This window comes from Lathamus discolor, chromosome 19, assembly GCF_037157495.1.
Source record: "Lathamus discolor isolate bLatDis1 chromosome 19, bLatDis1.hap1, whole genome shotgun sequence".
NCBI lineage: Eukaryota > Metazoa > Chordata > Aves > Psittaciformes > Psittacidae > Lathamus > Lathamus discolor.
The window spans coordinates 2,493,249-2,505,320 of NC_088902.1; the positions used below are offsets into that span (position 1 = coordinate 2,493,249).

Genomic DNA, 12,072 nt, shown 5'->3' on the forward strand with positions numbered 1-12,072 from the left:
GCCAGTGGTCCTGTCTTTTGTCTGGGGTGCTTTCCAGGTCTCCCTTCCCTGAAGGAATAATGCCTGTGTCCTTATGTGTCCTACCTGGAGCGATGATTGCCCGTAGGCTTAAAAAGTAAACCTATTTATAAGACACCTTTCCCTCTGTGTGGGCTGATGACCCATGTGGGTATCTCTGCAGGATGATACCATGGGCTGTTGGTCTGAGCTGGAAGCTGGACTTCCAGATGTGTTTGGATGAGGTTCTTGCCCTGGTTTGGGATGTTAAACCTGGAGGCCAGGGCTTTATTTAAGGATGTGTTGTGCTTGGACAGGAAAAGAGGAATATTTCTGTTAACACGGATGGAAGCTGCTCCTCTGTGTCCTGTGAGCTCTGTTTTGGAAATAAACCACTAAAACCTGCTTGGCCAGCGCTGGGTAAAGGATCCGTGTGCTGTGTGTGGGGCATAAACACAGCTGGTTGTGTGCTGTGCTCCCACCACCAGCTCCTCCTGCTTGGAGAACCCAGCCAGAGAGCGCTGATGCTCCAGGCAAAGGGGCTGGAGCTGGTTTAAATGAACCACACAGAGCGAGGCTGTTCAGTGGTCGAAAGGAGAGCGTTCACTTGGATGGGATTTGGCCTCTTCAGGAAGGGTTTTAGCTGATGTGGTCCTTGTCCTGGAGCTGGGAACTGCCACTTCCCTGGGTTTTTGCCATGGGTAAAGCAGAGCCCGGAGCAGATGAGGAAATCCAGGGCGATGGCAGCACCTCTGAAATGGTTTCTGTTCCCTGTTGGTGAGCAGGAGAGCTCTTTGGGTCCCAGGAAAGGCTGGATCCCACATTAGATCCTGTTTCTTATCCTGCTAAACACTGTCACAAGCTGCCAGCTTTTGGGAGATGGTGCCACTTCTGCTGGTTTAATGGGATTTGTTGGCTCATGTTGGGAGTGCTCAAGGCCTCCGGCTGCTCACAGCTCATCTCATTTACTGGTTTTCCCTGCTGCAGAATCCCGAGAGAGGTTGGTGGAGTTGCCCATGGGCTGCAGAAGGGATCTAGGCTCATCTGGGAGAGATGGGATTCTTAGACCTGGAGCTGTTTGAATGAGGGCTGAGCCATTGCATCGCCACAGAGAAGAAACACAAAGCAAAGGAGAAGAAATGCCCAGAGCTTGGTCGCAAGGAGAAGCCCTGCCCTGGGGCAGCAGGGGTACGTGCTGCTGGCTGAGTCCTGCTCCATGTAGAGATGGGATCTCTGATTTAGGGACTGAGCATCCTCGGTTCCTGTTAGGCTGAATGCCTCAGCAGACACGTGCTGTGCCTAACTTTGGGTCAGGAAGTGCTAAAAGTAGAATGCATCTCTGTGTGCTGTAGAGGGCACCTTCCTCCTTTGTCCTTTGGCAGGGCCGAGTCCCCTTGGGACCCGCAGATAACAGTCGGTGTATTGACGTTTTGATAACTGCTCTTTGCTTTCAGCCAGAATTTGCTTTTTATCCAATCTTAATAAGTTGATCTTTCTATCAATCCTGCTAGCAAACAAGATAATTGCTTTATTATAGTCTCAATATCCAGCAAAGGACACACACTCCCCGCTGCTCCCGAGGGAATGCAATCTGTGCAGAGCACTGGCACGGGATGAGCACCGGATGAGGATGAGTGTGATTCCTGCACTGTGGAGAGCCAGGCTGCTCGCAGTGGGAATGCAAGCCAGGAGGCCTAGAAAATATTTAGGTTATAACCCCAAACGTTTTGGTCTCTTTGCTAGAAAATATTTAGGTTGTGACCAAAGCCGTTTGGATTCGTTTGCTAGGAAATATTTGGGTTATAACCGGAAGGGTTTTGGTCTGTTTGGGTGTTTGTTGGCGGTTCGGGAGCTCTGTGTTTGTGCTTCTCTTCACGTTAAGAAGAAAAGCAAACAAGGGATTTCCTGGCCCGCTGGGCTGGGGTGAGGACCCGGAAGGTGGGTGAAGCCCCGTGGTGGGTTAAACCTCCCCCATGCCGCGCTCCCCTTAATGCAGGATGGAAAAGGGAGCAGCTCCTCCACAAAATAAGTGGAAAAATGTGGGATTTCTGACCCAAACAGCACACAAGCAGCGGCAGGATTGGGGTGTGTGACATATGGACATGAACTGGTCCTGGAGGAGAGGATGGCGAAAACACCCACAAGAGAACCAGAGGAGGAAGCAGCTCTTTGCTCCTGGCAAAGCCTCAGCTCCAGCAGCATTCCCGGCTGCAGGCCAGGTCCCGAATGTGGGGAAAAAAGGCTCCTTCATTTCGGGAAAAGCCTTGGGCAGGTTTTGCTGGGCAGAGATAACGGCCAGCACGGTGACGCGTGGCTCCCTCCTCTGCGCTGCGATAAGAGCCGGGCACCAATTGGATGGGGACGCTTCCATCTCGCTATCGAAGGCGGGCGCCACTCGATCCTCACCTCGCGCCCCGCGATGGGAACGCCTCAAAAGCCCTCGTGGCCCCAAACACAAAGGAACCCTTGAAGCCAAGGGTGTGCGTGGCAATGGAAAACAGAGGTCAGCAGATAAGGGGGATCGCTGCTTCCCGGTTATAAAGCCAGGGAGCTCGGGCAGCTCAGCCCAGCTGTGGTCATCGAGAGGGTGAGTGTGGACCAGTGGGTACCTCCTGCACCATGAAGTGGCTCGTCCTGGCCCTGCTGTGTCTCCAGCTCTCGGAGGGGGTGGTGAGGTGAGTGTCCTGCAGCGGAATGAGCAGGGAGTGGGGTGATAACAGAGCTGTAACCTGCGTGGGCTGATGCTGTGACCCTGAACACCCTCAACCGGGTGTGATTCCAGCCTCCTGCATCTCCAGTGACCATCGTGATGCTGGGTCCCCGGCTTGGGAGGGGATGTAAAGAGCAGCCAAGGGGAGGGCTCCTGCCGTGGCAGGGCACAGAGATAACCCGACAGTGCCCAAATCTCCTGATTTCCTGCTGAGTTTTGTTGGTTTGGGTTGATTTTCCCTCTGTGCAGAATCAAACTGAAGAAAGGCAAATCCATCCGGGAGAACATGAGGAAGGCTGGAGTGTTGGAGGACTACCTGAGGAAGATTAAACACCATGCAGCTAAGAAACACCTCTTTGGAGAGGACTTTGTGGTGTATGAGCCCATAACCAGCCATCTGGATGTGAGTACCCCATTTCCCACTGCAGCCTGTCTGTATACCACGAGCATCCCTTTCCCTCCTCCTTCCCAGCTGCCAGGGATCCATTCACCCCAAGCCTCTGGGAGTGAGAGATGGTTTTCCCCACTCTTTAAGCTTCTACTTTAGAAGAGTTTTCCCCAGCCACGAAAAGTGAGGCTTTTCTGTGTGAAACAGAAAACGCACCAAAATACACAGTTAATAGTACATCCTCCTGGAGAAAAAGCAGGGTGAGAGTCAGCTCCATCCCTACTTCATCGCCTGCAAGAGGGAGCTTGGCGTTCCCCCTGCACCACCCTGCAATGCACTCGGATGCCCGGTGTGTCCCTGATCCTGTGGCCAATGGAGATTCCCATTCTCTTCTCGGCAGTCCTCCTACTTTGGGGAGATCAGCATTGGGGACCCCCCCCAGAACTTCACCGTGCTCTTCGACACCGGCTCCTCCAACCTGTGGGTGCCCTCCACCTACTGCAAGACCCCGGCGTGCTGTGAGTACCACATTGCACACAGCTCCCAGCAGCTGGGCTGGGGCAGCCTGGAGAAGAGAAGGCTCCTGAAGGGGAGACCTGAGAGCAGCTCCAGTGCCTAAAGGGGCTGCAGGAAACCTGGAGAGGGGCTTGGGACAAGGGCCTGTAGGGACAGGCCAAGGGGAATGGCTTGAACCTGCCCGAGGGGAGACTGAGCTGAGCTCTTAGGCACAAGCTCTTCCCTGTGAGGGTGCTGAGGCGCTGGCACAGGGTGCCCAGAGAAGCTGTGGCTGCCCCATCCCTGGCAGTGCTCAAGGCCAGGTTGGACACAGGGGCTTGGAGCAAGCTGCTCCAGTGGAAGGGGTCCCTGCCCGTGGCAGGGGTTGGAGCTGGAGGAGCTTTAAGGTCCCTTCAACCCAAACCGTGCTGTGTTTCCATGTGTCTTGCTAATGGAGATGGCCAACCCCCTATGACCACTGCGGTGAAATCTTGCTGGCAGTGCCTGAGCTGGCATGGAAAAAGCGAAGCTGTGAACCCTGGAGCTGATGTCCTGCTCCCTGGCACTCACCCCACATCACTCGCTGCTGATGGCTTTGCTGATGCTGGGGCTGATGTGGTCGGGATTGCAATGGCCGTTCCCTGCAGGGGGATGCAGGCAGAACCGGGATGCAAACCCTGCCCTAGAGGTATCTGTGAGGCAGAGGCACAGCCTGTTCCGCTCTTCCAGACCTGCTCCTGCAGGAGAAGCACGTTATCCTGGTGTTATCCTGGCACAGCAACCACAGGTGAGGCCCCGTCACAACCCGATGATCGTGTACCCAGGAGCTTTGCCCTCTTCTCTCTCATGCAGTCAACCACATGAAGTTCAGGCCCAGAGAGTCCTCCACCTTCGTCACCAACGGGCAGTCCTACACCCTCTCCTATGGCAGCGGCACAGTCACGGTGCTCTTGGGCTACGACACACTAAGGGTGAGTGCACCCGCGATGCCCTCGTCTTCCTGGCCACTGTGGACCAGTTATTGCCACTATCAGTTACCCAGCTGGGTTTTAGGTTGGTTTTAATCCAATTGCTGCTCCTTTCCTGGCTGCCTGGTGATGTTTCCACTCGCACTTGGCCCCTTGAGCTTTCAGAGCATCCATCATCCCACTCAACCACTGCTTGGGTTCCCTAAGCGCACAGGCTGACCGGGCATCTCCTTCCCCTCCAGATCCAGAGCATCACGGTCACAAACCAGGAGTTTGGGCTCAGTAAGAACGAGCCAACGCAGCCTTTCTACTATGCGGATTTTGATGGGATTCTGGGAATGGCCTACCCCTCACTGGCAGTGGGAGGGACGCCCACCGTGCTGCAGGGAATGCTGGAGCAGAACCAGCTTGCTGAGCCCATCTTCAGCTTCTACTTCTCCCGGTAAAAAACCCCACACATCCTAACGCACCAGCATCCCTCTGCCTGTCCCCATGCAGCTCCCTGCTGGGTTTGTCCCTCGCTACCCCATGCACGTTGCACTGATTTACCCATCTCTGCTGCTGTAACTCACTGTGTTTGCAGCAATCCCACCTACTACTATGGAGGAGAGCTCATTCTTGGAGGAGTTGACCCTCAGCTCTACTACGGGGACATTGCATGGGCACCAGTGACCCAGGAGCTCTACTGGCAGGTTGCCATTAATGAGTGAGTTGTATTTGTACCTGATGGGTATGATCCACCCAGGCAGCTCCTGCACTGAAGGTGGTACCGTTGTCCTCCACAACAGCTTACCGCAGCAGGCACGGGCTCGAGGCAGGGCTTTGGCGTTGCACTTGAGAGCATCCCCATGGACAGCTCCAGCCAAACCAGGTTTAGTTGCTGGTGGGTGCTTGAAATGGTGTCCATCTCCTTGTCCTCCTCCCAGGTTTGCTATTGGGCAGTCAACGACCAGTTGGTGCAGCCAGGGCTGTCAGGGCATCGTGGATACAGGGACATTCCTGCTGACAGTGCCTGAGGAATACATGGAGAGCTTCCTGCAGGCCCTCGGAGCCCAGCTCACCAGCTATGGGGTGAGCACACAAGGGATGCTTTGGGGGTGCCTGCGGAGCAGGGGGGAGGCTTGTGAGTGAGTTGTGGGCCCCCAAAACTCATGTGGCATCTACAGAGCATGGTACTGTGGGCATGTTAGGGAAGGATGAGGTGATATGGCACTGCCAGGGGATAAAGTGTTACCCCCACATATGGGTGTATCTCTCACTGTGGGTGCTGTCCCAGCCATAACCTCCTCTTCACCCTCTCCCCGCAGTATGCAGTTGACTGCAATGAGATCCAGAACATGTCCCCCATCACCTTCGTCATCAACGGAGCTCAGCTCCCACTCTACCCCTCTGCCTACGTCTTGAATGTATGTATTAGCACAGCAGCTCCATCCTTCCTTATGGATGGGCCAGGAGAGGAGCCGGTGCTCCCCTGCATCCCACCCAGCAGGCTCTAACTCCCCGTTATTCCTGTCTTACAGAACAACGGTTACTGCACTCTGGGCATCGAGGTCACCTACCTGCCTTCCCAGAACGGGCAGCCGCTCTGGATCTTGGGCGATGTCTTCCTCAAGCAGTATTACACCATCTTCGACATGGCAAACAACCGCATCGGCTTCGCCCCGTCGCTGTAGAGGAGCAGAGCTGCAGAATCCAGCCCCTCTCCTGGCCAAACACACCTCAGCAGCATTCCCGGAGCGCTGCGGGCTTCCAATGGACCTTGATGTTCCTCTCTGTGCCCGCACGGCTCCTTGTCCCTCCGGGATTTCTGTCTTCCCGCAGTCTCCTGTTACAAATAAACCTCAACATCCCCAATCATCTCCTGCTTCTGTCCTTCTTGAAGCCCAGAATGAGAGTCCTGAGCCTGATCTCTGCCAGGGCTCCGCTTTGCAGGTGAGCAGCACCACGCGCCAGGCTGCACTGCACCAAAGCATCCCCGGGGTTGGTCTCGGACCCCAACCATAGCCCTGGGGATGGGATTCTCCATAAAGCCAGTTCCGCTCTGTGCCGTGGGGTGTGTGAATGGAAAGGCCAAGGGGGTCCTTAACCTTCATCCTCCTCCAGCCGCTGCTCGCTGCACCGAGGCTGATGCTCCCCAGCTCCTACCCAGGCAAATACCGAGTAAGCCGGTGGTGGTGGACATCGCTTTGCCTGCTGTTTGTGGTGACCTTGGTGATGCTGTCTTGTCTGGTGGGTCCCCACCTCCATCCCTCATTGGGCACTGGGGAAACCTCATCAGAGGTGCACGTGGGCAGGCACTGCTCTTCCTTGTAGCTGGATAAGGCCTGTGATTAAGGCAAAGTGGGAATATGAGAGCTGCTTAGGTTAGCCGTGGCATCCAAATGACCCTTAAACCCTCAAGTGGGGCTATGCAGGTAAAGCATATCAGGAATGGTCTGTGTCTGAAGGGGACGGGGAGCACCTTGGCCAGGGTGGGCTTGGGTAACACTGTTCATTCCCGGCATCCAAACTCGTTTCTGGGAAGCTCTTTGCCACCGGGGCTCGTTATCAGATGTATTAATAGCAGTGTCACTTCACCAGAGAAAGGACACTAACTCCTCTGTGCTTTGTGTCAAAATATTGACACAGGCTGAGTGAGCTGAGACAGGGATGGGATGCGTGGAGCTGGGATGTGTGGAGCTGGGATGCGAGGAGCTGGGATGTGTGCAGCTGGGATGTGCGGAGCTGGGATGTGTGCAGCTGGGATGCGTGGAGCTGGGATGCGAGGAGCTGGGATGCGAGGAGCTGGGATGTGTGCAGCTGGGATGTGCGGAGCTGGGATGCGAGGAGCTGGGATGTGTGCAGCTGGGATGTGCGGAGCTGGGATGCGAGGAGCTGGGATGTGTGCAGCTGGGATGTGTGCAGCTGGGATGTGTGCAGCTGGGATGTGCGGAGCTGGGATGTGTGCAGCTGGGATGTGCGGAGCTGGGATGCGAGGAGCTGGGATGCGAGGAGCTGGGATGCGCAGAGCTGGGATGTGTGGAGCTGGGATGTGTGCAGCTGGGATGTGTGCAGCTGGGATGCGTGGAGCTGGGATGTGTGCAGCTGGGATGTGCGGAGCTGGGATGTGCGGAGCTGGGATGTGTGCAGCTGGGATGTGTGCAGCTGGGATGTGTGGAGCTGGGATGCGAGGAGCTGGGATGCGAGGAGCTGGGATGTGTGCAGCTGGGATGTGCGGAGCTGGGATGCGCGGAGCTGGGATGCGTGCAGCTGGGATGTGTGGAGCTGGGATGTGCGGAGCTGGGATGTGCGGAGCTGGGATGCGAGGAGCTGGGATGCGAGGAGCTGGGATGTGTGCAGCTGGGATGTGCGGAGCTGGGATGCGCGGAGCTGGGATGCGTGCAGCTGGGATGTGTGGAGCTGGGATGTGCGGAGCTGGGATGTGTGGAGCTGGGATGCGAGGAGCTGGGATGTGGGAGTTTCTCCCTCTGAAGTGGGGGGGTCCTGAGAGCTGGAGCTGCTCCGGCAGCAGCGGTGGCAGGAAGGAATAGGTGAAGGTTGATCACATCCCTGCTGGTCTTTGCTCTTCCCTTTGCTCCCTGCAGGATCCGTCCAAGCAAAGGGAGATCCATCAGGATGCGATGGAGGAGAAAGGGATGCAGGGGGGTTTCCTGAGCTGCTGCAGGCTCAAAGCAATGATCTGACCCTAAGGTGTGGATGGAAGCAGCTTAGCTCTGCTGGGGTCTGTCCTTACTGCTAGCAGGAACTGGGGAGCCTGCAGGAGCCCTACATCACAGGGAGCGGGGCGGCTCCTGCCTACCCGGAACAGCAGCATCATGAATTTCCACTTACCACAAAGGGTGTGTTTTGCCTTTGTTTTCTGGAACGATCAAGCCGGTGCTTGAAGGCAAGAGAAAATACTTTAACTTCTTGATAACGGCATAATTTTGCTTTTTATCAGATGTCACATATTTGGTCTCGGTATCAGAGGCACTGGACAATTAGTGGCTGAATAGCTGGGTAAGGAAGGGAAATCAGGGCGGCTGCTCTGCGAGCGTTGGTGTGGGTGGGTGCAGCGATAGGGGAAAGGGGTGTCTGGAGCAGGGACTGGGCACAGCTCCCAGCTATATACACCCTGTCCCAGCCGAGGTGATGCAGGAGCTGCCATGGAGCCTCCAGCACCCAGGGCAGTGCAGTGCGTGGTGCTGGCCCTGCTCTGCCTCCAGCTTGGGCAGGGGATGGTGAGGTGAGCCCAGGGTGGGTGCCAGGGTGCAGGGTCTGGCCTCAGTGCATGTGGATGGGTCCGCTCAGCATCTTGGTGCCATCTCCATCCCGCGCAGGATCCCCCTGAGGAAAGGCAGGTCCATGCGGGAGGTGATGCGGGAGAAGGGGGTGCCGGAGCGATTCCTGATGGACCTCAGAGGGGACCCTGGTAGGAAATATCAGCTCAGTAACGCTGTGGCTTATGAACCGCTAGCGAACGACCTGGATGTGAGTATTGAAGCTTTTCCTTCCTCCTCTGGGCCATCTGGTTCTGGTGTTTGGGAATGCCCTCCTCCTTTCCCGGCTGCTGCAGGAAGCTCCAGCTCGGCTGCCTCCCCAGCCAAGGGGTTGCAGTGGGCCTGGGCTGTTCTGCTCCCTCTGTAGCCTGGCTCTTAAGGATGGGTGATGTTGGGAGACAAGCAGGAGGCAACACATCTCATCCTGACTTGGCTTCCCTTCTCAGAAGAAGCAGATCTTGATGGTTATAGAAGATCTGCGGTTCCTGGCCTTGTATTGTAGGCAAATCACTGCCCTTTTCTGTGCTTCAGCTGCCCTGGAAGCACTTGAGGACCATGAGCCCTTCCAGACCCGGAGCAGTTTGGGTTTCTCAGCTCACAGAGGGCAGAGAGCTGAAAACTCTCATTCAAAAGAGCAGCCAGCAACAGCCATCCACAAACGCTCTTGTTCACAGTCCTTCTACTTCGGGGAGATCAGCATCGGGACCCCCCCGCAGCATTTCCTGGTGCTCTTTGACACCGGCTCTGCCAACCTTTGGGTACCCTCCACCTACTGCCAGAGCCCAGCCTGCGGTGAGCATCCCTTGGGATACAGCAGTGCCAGGGCCAGGCGTCCCCTGCGTGTAGTGGACTGGAGCTATGACAGGGAATTCAGTGAGAGCCGATGGGGTTTGTTCCCTGCTCGGTGCCACTGGTGAGGCTGGCTTTGGATGGCCCCTTGCTGGGGAGCGGGATGCTGATCCAAGGGCAGGATGTGAGCTGGGGGCTTCTCTCCATGCAGTGGATCATGCCAGGTTCAACAGCAGCCTCTCAACCACCTTCCTGGGCGTCGGTGAGACCTACACCCTGAGCTATGGGTTTGGTGACCTGTCGGTGGGGTTGGGGTACGACACTGTGACAGTAAGTGACTTCTACGTGTGCGACCCGGGTCAGATGTAACTGCGGTTGTGACCCATCTCATTTGGTTAAGAAACGGAGGGGGGAGCTGAAAGTACCTTCTGGGTCTGGATATTAGTGCCTGAATCTCCCGTAGGGCATAAATTTACTTGGAGACTGGGATCTGCAATCAACTCAATCTGAGCCCCCGGGCTTTTCATCACTGCTTTGGGTTAAGGGATATCTTTGGCCATAAGCATTTGCTTTTTACACTGATGGCTGAGCTTTGTCATTGCAGGATGTAAGAAATGAGACCTGCATGCAGTGAAAATGGGACTTTTAAACGAAGTTAACCGAGGCAAACAATTTTGGGGGGTATTTTTATGGAACAATAAGGGTGATGGGGCAAAGCCTACAAAGCCATCTCCCAGCATCTTTCCTCTCCCTTTAGATCCAGAACATTGTCATCAGCAACCAGGAGTTTGGCCTGAGCCTGGATGAACCCACCAGACCCTTTTACTACCAGGACTTCGATGGGATTTTGGGCATGGCTTATCCAGGCGTTGGCATCCCTGGTTACAACACACTGATGCAGAACATGCTGCAGCAGAGCCAGCTCGCTGAGCCTATCTTCAGCTTCTATTACTCTCGGTGAGACCACAGATCTCTCTCTTCCATAGGCACAGCTTGGATCTGTCCTTTCCTTATTCCCTCTCCATCCACGTTTCCTCCCACTTTATGCTACACAGCTTTCTCCTGAGCATCCTGCCTGAACTTTGGGGTTAATTTTGTGTCTTTCCAGCAACCCAACATATAGCTATGGTGGGGAAGTCATCCTCGGAGGGGTTGACCCCCAGCTGTACTCAGGGGAGATTTTATGGGCTCCTGTGGTCCAGGAATTGTACTGGAAGATTGGTATTGAGGAGTAAGTGCTGCACCATGGCTTAGGATGGGGCTTGGAGTGGGGAGGACCTTTTCTGATGCCTTTTCTGCTGCTCTCTAAAGGTTCTCCATCGGGCTCTCAGCCACTGGCTGGTGCAGCCAAGGCTGTCAGGGCATTGTGGACACGGGGACGTTCCTGCTGACCGTGTCAGGACAATTCCTGTCAGCATTCCTGCAGGAGCTGGGTGCGGAGGAGAGCGACTACGGGGTAGGTCAAAGGATGCCACGCACAGGAGGGGCTGATGAACGCCATGGGATGAGGAAGCGTTTGGTGGCAATGCTGAGCTGTGGAGGGCTCCCAGCATCTCTGCCCCTCTTTGCTTCTTTTGCAGTTCGTCGTCAACTGCAGCGACGTCCCGAGCCTGCCCACCCTCTACTTTGCCATCAGTGGAGCCCAGTTACCGCTGCCTCCCTCTGTCTATGTGTTAAACGTATGTGTGATTGATAGCATCCCCAGTGTGTGTTTGCCATCACGGGGTAGCTCAGCCCGAGGGCTGTATTTCCCAGCACCTAGTTTCGTGATGCTTTTGCATCCCTGTATGTGACCGTAAGGATGGTTTAACCCCAGCCAAAACAGCCACAAAGGCCTGGGCAACATCACTTCCCCCCCACTCCTCACTGATACTGAAATCGGCTCCTTTTCTCCCTTACAGAACGATGGTTTCTGCACCATTGGGGTGGAGAACACATACGTGCCCTCTGCCAGCGGGCAGCCCCTCTGGATCCTCGGCAACCTCTTCCTCCGGCAGTATTACTCCATCTTTGACATGGCCAACAACAGGGTTGGCTTTGCCCTGTCAGCTTAGGGATGCTGAGCATCACCGGGGGATATCTGCCCCTGTGACACTGTCCTCCCTCGGACCTGTGTGTGGTGATGAGTAGCCTCCAAATGTCCTGTACTAAATAAAGAGCTGCAAAGGTGACTCCCTTGTGTCTCAGCTGAGCAGGACCTGGCACAGCTCTTAATAAAACAAAGTCTGAGATGGTGCTGGAAGGTTCCAGGCACTGCCTGGGCTTCCAGATGTGCACGGAGCCTTTGAATTTGCAGCAATGACCAGTTTGGGATCCCCTTTTTTGACTGGGAACCAGATCCCTGCTGGGACTGGCTGGGAAAGCAGGATGAGAGGAAGAGATTTGTGCTGAGCCACGGCTTGGGGACCCCAGGGCTGAGCCGATGCGGTTGCTGGAGGCTTCGGGAACCAGTTTGGAGCAGGATGT

The 12,072-nt window shown here is 55.6% G+C and overlaps 2 protein-coding genes across 2 annotated transcripts; both read left to right on the forward strand.

Annotated features, from left to right (window-relative positions):
- The first annotated feature begins 2,434 nt into the window (after positions 1-2,434).
- LOC136023730 (pepsin B-like) lies at positions 2,435-6,415 on the forward strand. The gene is made up of 9 exons (XM_065698475.1): positions 2,435-2,672; positions 2,957-3,110; positions 3,496-3,613; positions 4,443-4,561; positions 4,801-5,000; positions 5,142-5,264; positions 5,485-5,629; positions 5,866-5,964; positions 6,079-6,415. The coding sequence occupies exons 1-9, from the start codon at positions 2,617-2,619 to the stop codon at positions 6,229-6,231; spliced, it is 1,167 nt and encodes a 388-aa protein (XP_065554547.1). The 5' UTR covers positions 2,435-2,616; the 3' UTR covers positions 6,232-6,415.
- A 2,288-nt stretch (positions 6,416-8,703) lies between these two features.
- On the forward strand, positions 8,704-11,721 carry LOC136023823 (pepsin B-like). Its single transcript, XM_065698735.1, has 9 exons — positions 8,704-8,778; positions 8,849-9,028; positions 9,492-9,609; positions 9,818-9,936; positions 10,364-10,563; positions 10,715-10,837; positions 10,918-11,062; positions 11,187-11,285; positions 11,508-11,721. The coding sequence occupies exons 1-9, from the start codon at positions 8,704-8,706 to the stop codon at positions 11,658-11,660; spliced, it is 1,212 nt and encodes a 403-aa protein (XP_065554807.1). The 3' UTR covers positions 11,661-11,721.
- Positions 11,722-12,072: the final 351 nt, after the last annotated feature.